Source organism: Halichoerus grypus, chromosome 8 (genome assembly GCF_964656455.1).
Source record: "Halichoerus grypus chromosome 8, mHalGry1.hap1.1, whole genome shotgun sequence".
In the NCBI taxonomy this organism is placed as follows: domain Eukaryota; kingdom Metazoa; phylum Chordata; class Mammalia; order Carnivora; family Phocidae; genus Halichoerus; species Halichoerus grypus.
Genome location: NC_135719.1, coordinates 138,198,786 through 138,216,168, shown reverse-complemented (window position 1 = coordinate 138,216,168; position 17,383 = coordinate 138,198,786). Strand labels below are relative to the sequence as shown.

The following is a 17,383-nucleotide window of genomic DNA, read 5'->3' as shown; positions in this document are numbered from 1 at the left end:
TTTGAGATTGAGTCGCATGCTTTTCTGAATGAGCCAGCCAGGTGCCCCTAAAAATATTTTTATTTATAAATGTTAGATTTATGAAGGAGTTTACTGATTGCTTTTTTTGTATACAAGATCTGGAATCACATATGAACCATGACTCCTAGAGCAAATGATTGGCAGGAGAATGTGGTTTTTTTTTTTTTTAAAGATTTTATTTATTTATTTGAATGAGAGAGCAAGTGAGAGCAAGTGAGAGAAAGCACAAGCAGGCGGAGGAGCAGAGGGAGAAGCAGACTCCCAGCTGAGCAAGGACCCCGGGATCATGCCCGAGCTGAAGGCAGACGCTTAACTGACTGAGCCACCCAGGTGCCCCAGGAGAATGTGTTTTTAACAAACCCTCTAACTTGATGGAATTTCCCCAGGTCTTTAATTTCTTATAAAACTGTTCGTGCTTTGAGGATATTCAAATATTATTTCTGTAATGTTCAGTTAGTTGTAACTTCTTGATGATGCCTTACCTACCTTTTTTTCTGTGGGTTTCTATGTGAATCTTCTAATCTAAAAGATTTCTGTCTTCTGGCAGAAGGATTTCCCACATTTTTTGCGTTGATAGGGTTTCTCTCCATAACAGTCCCTGACAGTAAGTGATTCTGTCTGGGTGAAGGTCCTCCCCACACATTACTCACCCAGTGCTGCTTCATTTTGCGACTTTTCTGATATAGCAGGTGTGACTGCTGCTGGAGGCACTCTCCGATCATTCATTATTTTCATAGATCTTCTCCTTAATGTGTGTTCTCTGATTCTGAATTGAGGGTTTGCCTTCGCGCAGAAGGTTTTCTTTCCTCAGCCCGTTCTTTGATATCCAAAGAGGTGTTCTTCCGGAAGAAAGGTTTCCCACGTTCTTTACAGGTATAGTGAATTCTCTGATGTAGAGCCAAGATGGGCTCTGACAGAACTTTTTCCTACATTCAGTATCATAAGATCCCCCCACCATGTATTATCTCATGTTTTATAAGACTTCATAAAAAGATTTCCCTGCCTGTGTTACAGTCATGTGATTTCTCTCCTGTATGGGTAACTTGAAGGGTAAATTCTGGCAGAAGGTTTTCTACCTTCATTACCTTCTAAAGGTTTCTCGTGTGTGTGCGGGTGCTCAGATAGAAAGTGAAAACTGATCTGTGGCAAGAGGCCGCTCCAAGTACGCCATTGTTAGTTTCCTCCCATAAATAAATACATATATATGTATATGTGTATATATGTGTGTGTGTGTGTGTGTGTATATATATATATATTTTTTTTTTTTTTCCTGGTGTTTGAGAGACTCAGTTTGACGATGACTTGTGGCTAAAGATGTGTTCGTGAAAGTTACAAAATTTCCTTTATGAATTCTCTAATTCTTGAGTTTTGACTTCACGCAGAAATATTTCTCACATTTGTTGGAGTCATAGAGCTTCCTTTTCATACTAGTGCTCATGTCCACTGGAGCTTTATGTTTTGGATAAGAGTTTCTCTACATTCACTGCATTTACGTGGTCTCTCCCAGCCTGAGTTCTCTCGTATACAATGAAGACTGCCTTATTATCGAACATTTTCTCAATCTCTTATGGCGTAAGAATTGCTTCAAAACTGGAATTTTTTGATAGTGAAAATAGTCTTCCTTATGAGGCTTTTCTGACTTTGACGATATGCTCCCGGACCGGCTCCCATATGCATTTTCCTGCATTTAATATGGAGGATATTACATCTACTCTCACATCCACTTCTCAGTGAGATCATGAAGATGCTTCTTTTCACAGCATCTTTTCCTAATAATTAATTTTAAGATATATTTCAAAAGGTTACAAAATAACTTAGTCCTCTGAGAAATTCAGGGGAAGATAGGGGAGGAATGAGATCACAGTGGAGGTGCTTAGCACCTTGCTCTGAAATTTGTGTCAAAGGACTCTCCTCAGTCTACAGGTTTCCAGTCTTTTCCCTTCCTCTTCTTCTTTTTTTTTTTTTTTCCTTTTTTTCTTTCTTCTTCTTTTTTTCCTCTCCTTCCTCTTCTGGTCTTGATCTCAATGGCAAATTAACCTTCTCAGAGAATCACTACCATCAAGATTAAAGGAATAGACTTAAAGTCAGGGTACTACCTTTCCACCTAGCTTTAATTTGTATTCCCTTGAGAGGGAGACTCAAGACTACAAATACTCAAAAGAAAGAGTAAAAAAGTCATCCTAGCAAGAAATCACTGCCAAACTGTGATTGCTGCTAACCTAATTTTTTTCTGTTAGAACTCTTCACTCCTGAACCAATTTCAGACCATCAACTCCTTCTTTTCACCCTTTCCATACATGAGTCACCTTTTACATGTTATTTTTCATGCAGGAAGAGGGTTTATGCACAGCTTAAATGTTTTGTCAAATATATGATCTCTCTCCTTAATGTTTTGATCTTGAAGAAGAACTGAAATGTTGGCCTTGGCTTTCTGGAAGCTGTTTATTCAGGTAATCCCATTTTGCAAAGGTGTTCTTGGTAGCCATGACCCGGGAGTTCTCCAGCTAGCTGTGGCTCTTTCTACATCCAGACAAGGCCACGCCAGGTCTCAGGCATGCCACCCTAATCTCTGTGCAGGCCCAGTTGCTGCCCAGCTTCCTGGGTGAGATCCAGACTCACATCTGGATTGATCCTGACTTGGCAGAGTCTTAACCAGGCACACACTTCACACAGTACCTAAACCTGGGTGCCCAGGTCCTACTTCCCAGGAGCTTCTGGTCTCTCTAAAAGGCGGTCGTTTCTGTAGGTTCTCCTTGTGAAAATTAAGAGGAATGAAAAGTGAAGTCAAAGCCATTAGAAACAAGAGTAGAGTGTCTCTAGGAAACTCACACTGGGAGAATTTGAGGGTAGCCAGAAGAAGTAGCAAGAAGGCATTTTAATGTCTAACAAGCAGGTATCAGCAAAAACTGTTTAGGCACTGGGAACAAGGAATTATATTAGTGGGAGACAAAAAAAAATCAAGCCTCTTGTTTAAGAAACAACAGATCACTGTTGGGGTGGTTCTAATATGTGCTGTTGCGACCCCTTTTAGAGGGTTGTATTTCCTAATAACGCTTGTTCTCTGTGATGCAGTTCATACCTTCTCTAAGTATAGAGAACAAAAGAAGGTTGCAACCAGAAGAGACCTAGAAAACTTACTTGTTCCCTTCTTTTAAATGAGGAAATTAGGCTCTAGAGAGGAATAATAAAATATCTCGATCCTGGCATTTGATGGTTCTTTATTTATTTACAAAATACATCCACATGTGTTACAATATTTATTATAGGTAATAATTACAGCTATGACTTTCTGAAAACTTACCATGTGCAGACTCATGACGAGCACTGTGCATGAATTGTTCAATTTAATACGACTCTATGCTATCAAGATTATCCTCATTTTATAAGTTTATAACATCCTGAAACTCAGGTTAAGTTAGGGTGGCCCAGCTAGCTAAGTAGCAGACCACAGTGGTCTGATCTCCAAGCTCACCCTCTCAACCATTTGATAAACCCTTCCCTTGATTTTAATAGTGCCATGGGTCATATTAGTCATTGTGACAGAGTTGAGGCCAGTGTTCACTCCCCTAGGAACTTCCATCACAGGTGGATCAGTACACAGAAAGTTCTCCACTGTTGTTAGAGGTTGATGTCAGATTTGGTTCTGAGCTACCTAATCTCCAGAACAAATAGGGAATGGCAATCCAATGATCAGCGTCCATGCAATAGAAACTTCTTATCTAGAGAGACTGTTTTCCCTGATATGGGATATTTCTTTCACGACGTCACATGGAGGAGAGACTGATGCGTGGCCATTGACGTTCACAAACTGTTCAGTAAATACACTAGTGAATTTTGTAAGGCTCTTCCTTAAACTTTCTTCATTGTAGGCCAGTGGTTTAATGCCAAACATGTCTCAGCAGTTACACGAAGGGCAAAGAAAGACCACATGTGATATCCAATGATTTGACTTCATTGTGTGGTAAATTGTTGAGCGTTTTATATGAATAACAACAAATAAGATTTATGGGACTTTTGCTTAGTATGTTAAGTGCTGCGAGTAAGAACTGCATGAATATTGCCCCACTGAATCCTCACACAGCTGTCAGTGTGTTTTCATCCCAGATCCACATAAAATATGCCAAGGGAAAAAAAAAAAAAGTACTTCAGAATTTTCTTTTCACTAGGTAATTAGATCCAGCTTTTTTTTTCCTTCCTGTTTTCATATTACCCTTTGAAAACAATGAACATACTTCACTTGCATACTTAAAGAAGGAAAAGCTTTCCAAGAATTTACTTATAACCTTCAACTTAAACAATGGAAAAATCAAAGAGATTGACTCATCATAATGGTGGTTATGGACTGTTTGACTCAGTCATGCTCTCCAGTGTTAGTTCAATTGGAAAATAATTTGTGGAAGAGCTTAATGGCCAATTGGCTTATATACTTTTATTTATTACTCTCTCATCTGAGTTGTTTTGAGCCCAATAGTTGATTGTGAAATGTATTGTTTTCCCAAATTTAAATTTTAATGTCCATTTTCTAGTGTTTTAAGTTCTACTGTGAACACCCTTCTTAGTTGTGTACGTTTTCTTGTTTGGGGCTCCTACCTAAGGAACTAAGGTCCCAGTATAGCAGGTTTAGCAAGGTTTTATTTGTTTGACTTCAGATTTCAGCTGACCTCTTAGTTCTTTTCTGTGATCAGGAAATGCATACACCTTATGCTTACCTTATCTTGCAATCATAATCATAGGACCATTTTGTTGGTGTTGGCCGTAGATGTTCACCCCTAAATTAATTTATTTCATTACCCATTTAGAGGATGCTGAGTGTCATTGTAGGGTAGAAAAGAATTAGGAGACACAGACACTGACTGAAGATAGGGAAGATAAAAGGGTATTGTCACTTCATTTATGGCCAGATGTCAAATAATTACTGTGGGCAAGAAAACCTCTAAGAGATGAGAGGAGGGAGACAGGAGGTGTGGACCGGAGCTGGATGGGAAAGGACGTTTTGCAAAGTTGGAGAAGCAAAGAAGAGGACTTAGTGAAATGAATGAATGTAGATGCCATCTGTGTGCTTGTCCCCCAGCCCCTGGTGCTCTCTGTGCTTTGCCGTACCAGTGTGGAGGCAGAGCTCAGCACGGATTGCTTACCGGGCACACTCTGTGTTCATATAAACGTTGGGTGTCATGTCAAATGCTGAGGCATTTGCTAACAGTACGGAGAAGGGCTTTATCCCTCCCTCTCCACAGCTAGCGATGGGAAAGGCCTGGTTAGCACTGTCTTGCAGTCCACCCCTGTGTGCTTTCTCTCTCAGACCTTCTTCCCCCAGTGCCCACCCTCAGAGGCTGAGACTTTTCCCAGAACCCCCTCTTCCCTGCCCAGCCACCTCCAGATTTCATATCCAAAGCTATCAGCTGTCATACTGTTAGTAATGAATCCTACCGTAAACGGAATCCACCCTCCTTGGAATATTTTTACCTCTCACAGCAGCAAGGAGTGTAGTTCCTACCTATAAATGAATTGTGTTCAGCAGAGTAAGCTGCCCTGATGGAAGCTGAGTGTTAAGAAGGAGGATTGAGGACCTCTTTGCCTAGAAGGAATAATGAAGCTTTAAATTCCAGAATAAGGTATCGGGACTTTGCACTATGAAGGGAAGGAGGAACCTCTGATGGTTTATGAGCAGGAGATGTACACAATAAAAAAAAGTAACGATTCCTGTCCATGTTTGATAGAAGTAAGATTTTATTGGTTCAGATTTCTCTATTATAACCTGTTTTTACTCTTTCTTTTCATTTTCCTCCCAATGATATAGTAAAACTTGATTTCTTCCATTAAGGTAGATTCTTTTCTCTTTATTCCCCTACTTTCATTCAGGAAGCCGGAAGAAAAATGTTAATGCTCTGAATTTACTTATCCATTTTGCTGTGACAGCTCACCTTTGTTTTTGTTTGTTTCAAGTTTTTATGTAAATTCTAGTTAACATACAGTGTGGGGTGCCTAGGTGGCTCAGTGGGTTGAGGGTCTGCCTTCGGCTTAGGTCATGATCCCCGGGTCCTGGGATCGAGTCCCAAGTCATGCTCTCTGCTCAGCGGGGAGCCTGCTTCTCCCTCTCCCACTCCCCCTGCTTGTGTTCCCTCTCTCACTGTGTCTCTCTTTGTCAAATAAATAAAATCTTTAAAAAAAAAAACATACAGTGTAATATTAGTTTCAGGAGTAGAATTTAGTGATTCATCACTTACATACAAACTCCCAGTGCTCATCATAACAAGTGCCCTCCTTAATCCCCATCACCCATCTAGCCTATGTGTTTATAAAACAAGTCTGACATGCAGAGGAAATGAAAGCAGATTTATTTTGTTTGGAGCAAGGGGGCTTCCCCACCATTCCCTGTCCAGCAATGCCCCTGGAAGTGTCCCCACAGGACCTGGGATTGAGGACCGTACCTCCCCACCCCACCCACCTCCCCTCCATCATCCCTCAGTGTGTTCTCTATAGTTAAGGGTCTGTTGTATGGTTTGTCTCTCTCTCTTTTTTTACCCTAAGAAACAAAACAGATGGGGGCACCTGGGTGGCTCAGTCGGTTAAGTGTCCCACTCTTGATTTTGGCTCAGGTTGATGGATCAGCTCAGGTCATGATCTCAGGGTTGTGGTATCAAGCCCGGGGTGGGGGTTCCATGCTCAGCAGGGAGCCTGCTTAAGATTCTCTCCCTCTGTCCTCCTCCCTCTTCCAGGCACGTGTGCTCGCTCGCACGCTGTCTCTCTCTCTCTCTCTAAAAAAAAAAAAGAAAGAAAAGAGATGAACATAGGGGACATCTCACCATTGTTGACACCACTTTTGCCTTCTGTCCTTGCAATCTTTTTATGGGAACACATTTTGTCTCTTTTTTCCCCTCATGGCCTCTAGAAGTCATAATCTGAATTTTATTTCTCATACTAGAGAAGGCTTGCATTATACCTTTTAAAAAGCCACTTAATCCTTTTAAAACCTCATTTTTAGGCATTTTCGGGCCCTGGAAAAATTATTATACGGCACAATGAATGTGAACCCTCCCTTTTCCCCTAAGTCTAGGACCAGACTTAGTCTAAATAACTTGGCATTTTTACTGTTTTCTCCTACACTCTCCCCAGGTTTATTGCAGTTTCTAATTTAAGCTCACTGTGATAGCCAGAAACTAGACGACTTCATTTTCAAGAGGATTTCTCTGTGTGCACTGGCCCTGAAGCTTAGGGTCAGTGGTTTTGTGAACCACAAAAAATATATATATAATGAAACTTTCAAGCAAAAAATTTATATAGTTTTATTGGACTTTTTGAATATATCCACCCCTGTGGTAAAAGATGATTATTCTCCTAGGAAACTACTTAAAAACAAAAAATACAAACGATAACATTCCTAGTCTTTCTCTGTACATGACATATCTATATCATATATATTAAGTGGTTTGCAAGGTAAAATATATATATTTGTTATAGAACATGGAAAGAGTCCATTTTGCTAAGAGTAGTTTATAAAATGGAAGGAAGTGTTTTCCAATGGTATGGAAAATGCATAGACTTACGGAGTCTGGAAGGATTTGTAAAAACCACTGGTCCCAGTGGTTTTAAGGTATGGTCCTCAATCCTAGGTCCTGTGGGGGCACTTCCAGGGGCATTGCTGGACAGGGAATGGTGGAGAAGCCCCCTTGCTCCAAACAAAATAAATCTGCTTTCATTTCCTCTGCACGTCAGACTTGTTTTATAAAGAACCACCTTTCCTACAGCTAAAACTACCCAGGTGATTTCTGAACACCTTTTGTAGATAGAGTAATAATAAACTCAGATAAACACATAGGTCTATGTGGTTCCTGATGTTGTTACGATCCTAATGTGTAAGTACAGTAAAGTGTATTTAGGTAATTGTTATTGGTGGAACAATGTACATAGGAGACCCGATGTTGTATTTGAAATTAGAATTTTCTGAACGTATTCTTTCACTCCAGGGGCGGACACAGGGAATGCATTTGTCATTGAGTATTAAATCTGGTGGCAATAGAATTATTGAAAGTCTTTGTAAAGAGATAATTTTAGGTTTGAATATTGTGACAGCAGGTGGAGCTAGTAGTAGAAACTGTATTTCTAGGCCACTTAAAGAGCAGCGAGGTGTATAAAACTTAGCAAACCATTATGCGTTGGCTTTGGAAAGTGGTTGTACAACTGGAGGGTGAGAGCCAAGCTGAATGAAACTTTACCCTTTGTAGAAAAGGGGCTTGCACTTGGATATGTGTTGCCATGCACGATAAGACAAGTTAAGGGCATGGGGGTGGAGGGAGCAGTGGGGATATGTTTTCATGGCTTAATATTACTTGATGACCCTTGGAATATTGACTTTAAAAAATAAGGCATATGATCCTGTGGGAAAATAGTGTAAAAGAACTTGATGACATATATGAAGTTATTGTGTTATTAGACTGTGGTCCTTTTTAAGTGGTTGTAAACATTCCATTGAAATCCACATTTTCTCCTAGGAAAAACTAAAGAACATTTGCTTTTTATCCCACAGGCTTCTGAAATAAAGACCTAACTGCTTTATAGCTCCAAATACCAATAAGTTTTCTGAATATGTAATTTAGAAGATATTACTACTTATGTACTTCTGTGTGTGTGTGTGTGTGTGTGTGTTTGTGTGTGAATCACACATTGAACCATGGAATTGTCCTGGTTTTTTTTTTTTTTTTATCATTTCCCTAAATCAGATGCAATGATAAGTAAAGAGCAAATATTATGCATGCATTTCCTTTCTCTCTGAATTTCGTTTGCTTTTTTACTATATCATATGTATTAAGAAATTGGGGTTTCTAAAATGATGGTTTATTTTGGTGGCTAGGTGAATAGAAAGTAACCTCCTTTTGGCATTAGTTTTACAGAGTTATGAGATCATTTAAAACACACATTTTAATGCTTTTTGCTGACAACTAGAAATAAACATTTTCCTATTACTTTATTTACTTACTCAACAAACATGTACTGCATGCCTACTATGTGTACTAGTATTATGCCAAACACTGGGGATACAATTTTAAACCACATACAGTGCTTCCTCTCAGTGCTTCTCAGGCAGACGTGTGATCAGATAATTTCCATAGGACCTAATAGATTCGAAAAGAAAATCACTTGTGTTATGAACAGAGGGCTGTTGGGTCACAGAAAAGGGACTCAACTGGGAGAAATCAGGGAAGACTTGCACTGGTTGCAGAGGGAAGGAGAGGTAAACTTTCAGTAGAAGAAAAAGGAGAAGCGCATTCCAGGCAATGTGCCCAAAGGTATGAAAGGGTCTGTTGCCTTGGGGAAGCCTCAGGAAGTTTGCTCGGGAGGCCAGAAAGGTAGACGGGGCAAGATGGTAAAGGGTCTCGTAGGGCATGCTGAGATCAGTGAATATATTATTCAGGGATTTCAACTAATCTAGATGCTATCTAATTGATGAGCTTTTGGTGTTCATGAAAGTAAACAGATTTGAACCTGTAGGAACGTGGCATGACTAGACTTCAATTTTATCCTCAGCAAGAAGTCTCGATATGTCCTCTGGTCTCAAAAGTGCCGAGATGAGAACAGAGCTGCGTCCCTGCATATCTTTAGCTGTGATGGGGGGAAAGGCTGCATGCACTAATTCCATACAACACACATTTATCGAGCACGTGCCAGGCACTCTGGGAAGCACTGGGAGGTGTGCCCTCTTGCTTAGGGTAGATGCAGCTGCCTTCTTGACTTTTTTTCCACTTCCTGGAATGTTCTTCTTCCTCACCTTTAGCCAGTTGGTACCTTCTTGTCATAGGTCTTATCTTAAATATTCCCTCTACTTAGAGAGCACTCCATCAGAATCTACTCTGCAGGAGGATTCCCGTGATCCTTTTATAACTTCCCGTTTTCTCCCTCATCCACGTGCCGTGATTTATAATTACGTGTCCATGTGCAGTTGAAACTGTGCAATCACTGTCTCCCCCACTAGACCAGTAACTCCCTTGGGACTGGAATCATGTGTGTTCTTTTTTCCCCTCTATTTCCAGGGCTCAACACTGTGTGGCACACAGTGGGTCCTAAAGAGTCATAAAAGGAGCATTTAAACATAAAGATAGATTGACTTTTAAAGTTTCTAAACCTTTAACTACAAATAAGAAAACCTTAGGAAATAAAACTATTTTTAGTAAACTATAATTGATATATGACTTTATATTAGTTTAAGGTGTTTAACAAAATGATTCCTTATGTGTATGTATTGCGAACTGATCACCACAATAAGTCTAGTTACCACCTGTGGTCATACGGATGTTACAAAATTGTTTTTTCTTATGATGAGAACTTTCAAGATCTATTCGCTTAGTAACTTTAAAATATACAATACATTATTATTGACTATTGACTATAGTCACCATGCTGTATGTTATATTCCCATGACCTATTTATTTTATAACTGGAAGTTTATACCTCTTGATCCCCTTCACTCATTTTGCCCACTCCCTCCCCCCCCGTAGTTACTGATCTGTTCTCTGTATCTCTCAAGTTTTGTTTTGTTTATTCATTTGTTTTGTTTTTTATATGTGGTATCATATGTTATTTTTCTCTGACTTATTTCACTTAGCATAATACCCTCCAGGTCCATCCATGTTGTGGAGAATTGCAAGATCTCATTCCTTTTTATGGCTGAGTAGTATTCCATTGTGTGTGTGTGTGTGTGTGTGTGTGTGTGTGTGTGTGTGTGTATCACATCTTCTTTAGCCATTCATCCATCAGTGGACACTTAGGTTGCTTCCATATCTTGGCTAGTATAAATAATGCTGCAGTGAACATGAGGGTACAGATATCTTTTCAGATTACTGTTTTTGTTTTCTTTGCGTAAATACCCAGATGGGGAATTGCTGGATCAGATGGTAGTTCTGTTAATTCTGTTTTCCATAGTGGCTGCACCGGTTTACATTCCTACCAACATTGCACGAAGTTCCCTTAAGAAAACTATTTTCTATGTTATTTTTTAAAACCCGTTGCAACTATTTTCGGAAAGGTATACGGCTCAGTATTACCTTACCAAAAGTGCAAGTTCTTAAAAATTAGCACATGGTTATTATATGACTTGGGGCTATTTTTAAAAATAGTGATACATTTAGTAATGGAAATTCTGAGTTACTAAAATGAACTGTTCTTTTTATATTTTGGGGGCTCAGTTCACTAAAATGTTTAAATTCTTGACTCTACTCTTTAAACCTACTACAAAGATCACATTAGAATTCATTTTAATAGACATTGTAAGCACAGTATCCAACCTCATATGATCACGCTGGGCTCTTTTATTATGAGAATCACAGGAAGCAGAGCCCGAGGCTGCAGAGTAGTGGCGGGGCGTACCCAAGGCTGGGGACGATGCCAGCTCTATTGTTTATGGAATATTCTCTCCACCTTTATCTCTGGTGTGCAATTGGTATTGACTTTTGAGAAACTACTTCTTCGTCCCGATCTCCCGGTTGGAAAAAAAAAACCCACCATAATGACATCTGGCTAGGAAAAAAAAGAATCAAAGAACCATAAGGAAAGAAAAATTAGGACACTTTGTTTAATAAGTAGTTTCAGGCCTGTCTGTTACAGTGTTACACTTTTTTGAGGTCACCATTCCTTTATCTCCTGGAAAAGCTCAGTGAACTCCAGCAGTGCCTATTGTTTCTGCTATTGATTCCTAGGGTTGGGTCTATTTAGCATTTTGCAAAATGTCTTTTCAACTTTATAGATCTTTAAGAATATGCACTGTTCATCAAAACTAAGATAAAATTTGTTCATGATATGTATCACTTTTCATTTATATTTTTGTTTTTTTCTTAAAGAGGAAGATGGTCACTTTTGGCAAATTGTTTTTTCTAACTTTTAGGTATATTACTTGAGGAGTTTTTAAATATTGTTAGAAAAAAGAAGGAAGTTCAACTCCATCGGAATGAAATAAGACACATCTTCACAGCTTTTGACAGGCACTGTAAGTATCTTTAAATTGTTTTGATATAAAAAAATTGCTATTAAGAAAATTTGCTATGTACTCTCAGTAAATAAAATAATCAGTATACTTGGAAGATTATTTTACTGTATTCATTAGCTATTACCTAGATGTTGGTGTGAATTTTTTTTCTCTATCACAGTCTTGAACTCTTGACATTTACCATGGATAAAATAATATTTAGAGTTATGTAATTATACTTAGGATTTGCCTACACTGTAATGGGAATAGCAAAAGGGCTGGCCACATGGGGTTATAGGTCATGAGCCACCTACAAAGGTGTGGGGAACCGTAAGGCCTTTTCCTTTGACTCCTACTTTGACCCACACTTTCTCACGCTGGATATAGCCGAGAGAAGTGACTTTGAACTCCCTGTGCTGCATAGATCACACACAGGATGGAAAGACTCATGGAGTCCAGGGTCAGCATCTTTGCTGCTGTGATGTTTTCCCTCTAAATATTCATATATTATAATTCTAATGCCAAGCAAGAAAAAAAAGTGAATTTTGAAGAATAAATTGTTTTGGCAATTCACATAGACTTGAAGCCTAATGCCATTATGGCAGTGTGTGTCTGCAGTCCATTCCCTGGCACTCAGAGAATCAGCTAATGACCTGTGAGATCATCTGGGCCTGCACTGAAGGAGAGTGGTGGTTGATTCTTAAATTCTTCTGATGAGACAATCTCAGATTACCTTATATTTACTGCTTTTCTTCGAGTAAGAAAGTTTCACACAAATATGGCTGAGATAGCACTTCATAGGGTTTATAGAAGTAAGTGAATGTTTTATATTTTCATGTCAAATAGATCGTGGGTATTTAACTTTGGAAGATTTCAAGAAAGCATTTAGGCAGGTGGCTCCCAAGTTATCAGAAAGGACTGTTCTGGACGTATTCAGGTAAGGCACCAAAATCTTTATATACACCCACCCCTCGATTTACCATTTGCTTTTACAAGTTTTCAGCCTTATGGAGAACACTTATGTATGCAGATTTTTCCATCTGTACCCTTGATAGTGGAGTGCTTGCACACCAGGGAAGTGTGTATAGATATTTGTTGGTAAGGGTGGGAGAGGAGCAGGGGGAAAAGTAGAACTTCTTTGTGTACGTATATATTGACCAAGAAAAAAAAAATGAAGCTTTATTAATGTTTCATCAGACACAGGTTACACGTGGGTCTTGAGTTGTCTGAAGAGAAGAGTGGAGGTTGCTTGATGGTGGCCCCCTCGTTCATTTGCTTTCAGAGTTGTTGTAAATGTTGCAGTTCATGCATCCCTGATAGAGGAGACATAATGGTTATATTATGTCCTTTATTAGATGACTCCTGACAATATGGGCAAGTGGCTTAAACGTAGTTTCTGTTAGGAAGCTGTAGAGTGAAGGTCATATGAATGGCGCAAGCACGTGCTGACGTGATAAGACAGCAGAGCTGAGTCTTCTCTGAATCTTTGTGTGAGCTCTTCCTCAGCTGTTCCCAGGTGTATCCATTAGTGGTCCCTATTGCGATAAGAACCAGAAAACCCAGAATCACGAAACTCAAAAATGACAGCACTTTATTTCTCCCACATGAACACAGGCAGTCTGGGGCTGACTTGAGGGCAACATGGTCATGAAGGACCCAGATTCCTTTCCTCTTTCTGTTCTGGCTGCCTCAACACCAGGTATCTCCCTCTTGCTGCAAGGTGGCTGCTTAGATTTCAGTGATCACATCTGGATTCCATCTAGGTCAGAGGAAAGGGAGCAGAAGAGATTCCCTTCCTCTTAAGGCTATTCATTGTTTCTACTTACATCCTAGTGATCCAAACTTAGTTTTAAGGTGCTGGGTAGCTGTAAGGGGGAAGAGACTGGAAAATGTCCTCTTTGCTCTGGGTAGTCATGTGTCCTCTGAGTTTCTGATAGAGAGGAAGAAGGAGAGAGTGGATACTAGGAACGTAGGGAAGATGTTCCCATTGGGATAAAAATAACTTCATGAAATCTGACCGGAAGCCATCCCTGCTCCATAGAAATTATAAAGCAGGTTATTTGAAATAAGGATTTGCTCTGTCACTGACAATGACCTTTATGAAGTTCTTTTCCTGCAACATTCATAAGCAAGTTATCGAGCACGCTGTTGAAGAAGAGCAAAGGAGTTAAAGCCAGAAGTAGACAGAATGCCATAGGATGCTGTTACTTAGTTGATTCTAGAACAGCAAGACCTTTGAAATATGGTAGCATCTTTGTATACACTTGGTGATGAGATGAGTAATGAGCGTCAATGTATTTCTTCCTCATGGAAGGAAAGAATAGAGAATTGTTACTGCATTTTTCTTTTAACAAAAGACAAGTGTCCATGTTTGCTGACCTTTATGTGTTAAACAGTTTCAGTAGGTGTAACCTCATAGTTCAAGTGTATTTTTGAAAAATACACTTAACTACAGCCCTTCCCTATAGAAGCAGTGTTTTAAGAATGTGTGAGAAACTACTTCTCAAAAGAAATCTGTGCTTCCAGGAAAGCATTTTTGAAAATGAATGTTTGGAAATGTGATTCTATTTTAAAAAGTGATATATGACACTTATTAAAACCCTTCACATCTGCATGTTCAATAAGTTGAAAGTGGAATGTCCTAACCCAGTGGAAAAAAATCTTATAAAGTTTCAGTGGTTTTAGAACACAATTCCTAAAGATATAAAAATTCAATAACTTTAATAAGCTTTCAAGAGCAACTAATATCAGGAGAGATAGACATATACTAGCTGAATTTCAGTTAGCAATAACAATAAAATAATAATTTTTAGAAACCCTTAAAACACCCCTGAACCTTTTCCTTATTGGAGGATGGAATTATAAATCAAGATACTCAGTGTCATGAGGCCCTTTTCCCACTTAGGTCCACATATCTTCATGAGGTATCTTTGACAGCCATTAAAACCAAGTATTAAAACAAATTGCTCAATCACAAAGGATTAAATTGAGATGTTTGGAAATTATAAAGTATATTAAATCACATTATTTTTATTAGTATTATTAATAATTTCTAGTGATAGCAAAAATCATTTGCCATTAAATAAATAAAATATTTTTATCTTTAATTCTTTAGAATTTCTATATTATGCCTTATAATGTATATACTATATTAATATAGCAGCATGTGTGCATATAACCTGTAAATAAACATATGAAAGGCCCACAAATCTTATACTCCCTAGGATTATGGATTGAAACAGTTTGGAGACCACAGCCAAACAAGGCATTTTAGTTATTTGAACGTGCCCATTTTAAACACTCGTTTTTATTATTTTTAGCATCACAATCCCTTAACTGGAATTAATGATGCATAACAAGTATTAAATGAAGTTGTGAAACCAAATAAGGAGAGAAAAATAGTTCCTCTAAGTGTAGATTGAAGTAGGCCAAAAACACAGAGATGTCTGTCTTCCACACAACTCTGTGTCAGTGGTTCCAACAATTTTCAAGAATAAGGAAAAAATCAGCTGCTAAGGCTGTTAGTGATACAAAATTACACGATGTTTCTTAGGTTAGACACTCATTTTTGCACAGCTGGGGTAGCATTTGACTTAATTGACCGTTGGGAATGGAGTTCATTTCCTACGTACACAGTTACCCAGAAGAAAGCTGATATCCAAAGACCCTAGAAGAACATCACTAGAGAGGGAGAATCCTAATTAGACAGAGTCATCTTTGGTGTGAATGACTGAAGTTTTCATTACCTTTAATTCATTGACTGCCATATTCTTCATAAAGAAACTAATAAAGATCAAAAGTGGTATCTTTCAGAAGTAGTTGTCCATATTACATCTTAATTTTTTTAAGCCATACCAACCAACCACAACAATAAAACCAACCAAACAACCAAAACAACCAATTCAAAAAGACAGACTTGAGGCATAAGATGTCAAAGAATCATTTTGCTTACAAGTTGACGGATCATTCATTAAAGCATCACAAGAGCTAAATGAGATATTTTTTGGAAGGTTTGTGAATTGCTGCCTAACTACTCTGGGAATGTTTACATTATTGATTTTATCATGAATAAAGGCTGTATGATTTTTAAAAATACATATTGTCAGGCTTTATAACACTACATTTCTAATGGGTATATATAGTATAACATTTATGATTGGCAACCACAATCTCTTTTGTTTTAGTTCTACAGTTATGTGGATTCAAAGCTCACTTCCAGGCCTTGTGCCATAGTTTCTGTTTAGCTGAAGTCTGTCCTCTAGTAGGGATCATAACTGTATTCCCTGGTGTCTTTCACATTTCAGAATGTTCACATGGGCCATTGTCCTTGAATAAAAATTTATAGTGAATTGAACATTAACATTTTTGAGTCATTTTCCTTTTCTTTGAGAATGCTGATTATGCTTATGTTGAAAGGCCTTTTAAATTGTCTATTAGTTTCTATTTCATTGGCTTGTTTTGCTCACCATGTCTCTTCACATACTTTCAGTGAAGTCTGTTCTTTGACTGTGTCCAGTGCGGCTTTTCTTTTTCTCTTCTGTGGTTTTCTTTCTCTTTTACATTTCTTTCTTGAGCTATATATGCTGATGTTTAATTTCCTTTTGTTATTTTGCTATATTATTTTATAGTATCTTCCCTAAACCTTTCTATATCTACTTACAACTCTTGTTTTATAGAGGTGTTTGCCTTATTAGGGGAAACAATGGTTTTGAGATTTTTAATGAGTGATTGCTTGGGGGCTGCTAATTATAGCCTTTTTCATATAAATTAAGGAAAACAAGTTTTCTACCAAGGGAAGGGTTTCGAAGAACAAAGTTACTTTCTTAAACCAAGAGATGATATGTTATGCAAAAAACAAAGAAATTGGTACTAGTTTATTTACCTCTAAAAATATCCTAAAATGTTTAACATGTGGATTCAGATTTTGAGATTCCTTTCAGTATTTGAAACTTTGCTTTCTACTTAGAGCTAATAATTATGATTTTTGTACTAAAATTACTGAGGCTATATCAGAGGTGATGTTTCATTATTCAGAAGTTCTTAGGGAATCCTTTTTCTGAAGATCTTTTTTTTTTTTTTCCTACCCACTACAAATGGCAGAAGTTCAGGAGGTTTGAGAACTGAATAGTACTGTTTGTACAATAGAATGAATGTGAGATAATAAGCTGTTTCTAGCACTAAAAGGTTAAAAAATAACTTTCTTCTTTAATACTAGTGGAACTTATAGAAAATTTTATAGTTTTTTTTTTTTTCTTTTTTAAACATTCAGAAATCCTCAGTGCCTCTAACAACAGGTAAGGTTAAAACTATTTAACCTGGCTCTCCAACATCTGGTTCCTTTTCACACTCATCTTTCGTTAGCCCCAAATTCCTGTGTTTCCCTTGGCATAATGCTTGTTCTTTTGAACA

At 38.2% G+C, this 17,383-nt stretch overlaps 1 protein-coding gene across 3 annotated transcripts in view; it reads left to right on the top strand.

Moving 5' to 3' along the window:
- EFCAB11 (EF-hand calcium binding domain 11) overlaps positions 1–17,383 on the top strand; it is a 140,852-nt gene that overhangs the window by 7,076 nt on the left and 116,393 nt on the right. For 2 of the 3 annotated variants that reach the window (XM_036085519.2, XM_078054093.1), the window contains exons 4-5: positions 11,894–11,995; positions 12,821–12,911. In XM_036085519.2, the coding sequence (XP_035941412.2) occupies positions 11,894–11,995; positions 12,821–12,911 (193 nt within the window). Of the gene's footprint in view, positions 1–11,893; positions 11,996–12,820; positions 12,912–17,243; positions 17,265–17,383 lie in introns of all 3 variants that reach the window. The other variant, XM_078054094.1, reaches the window with a different exon arrangement.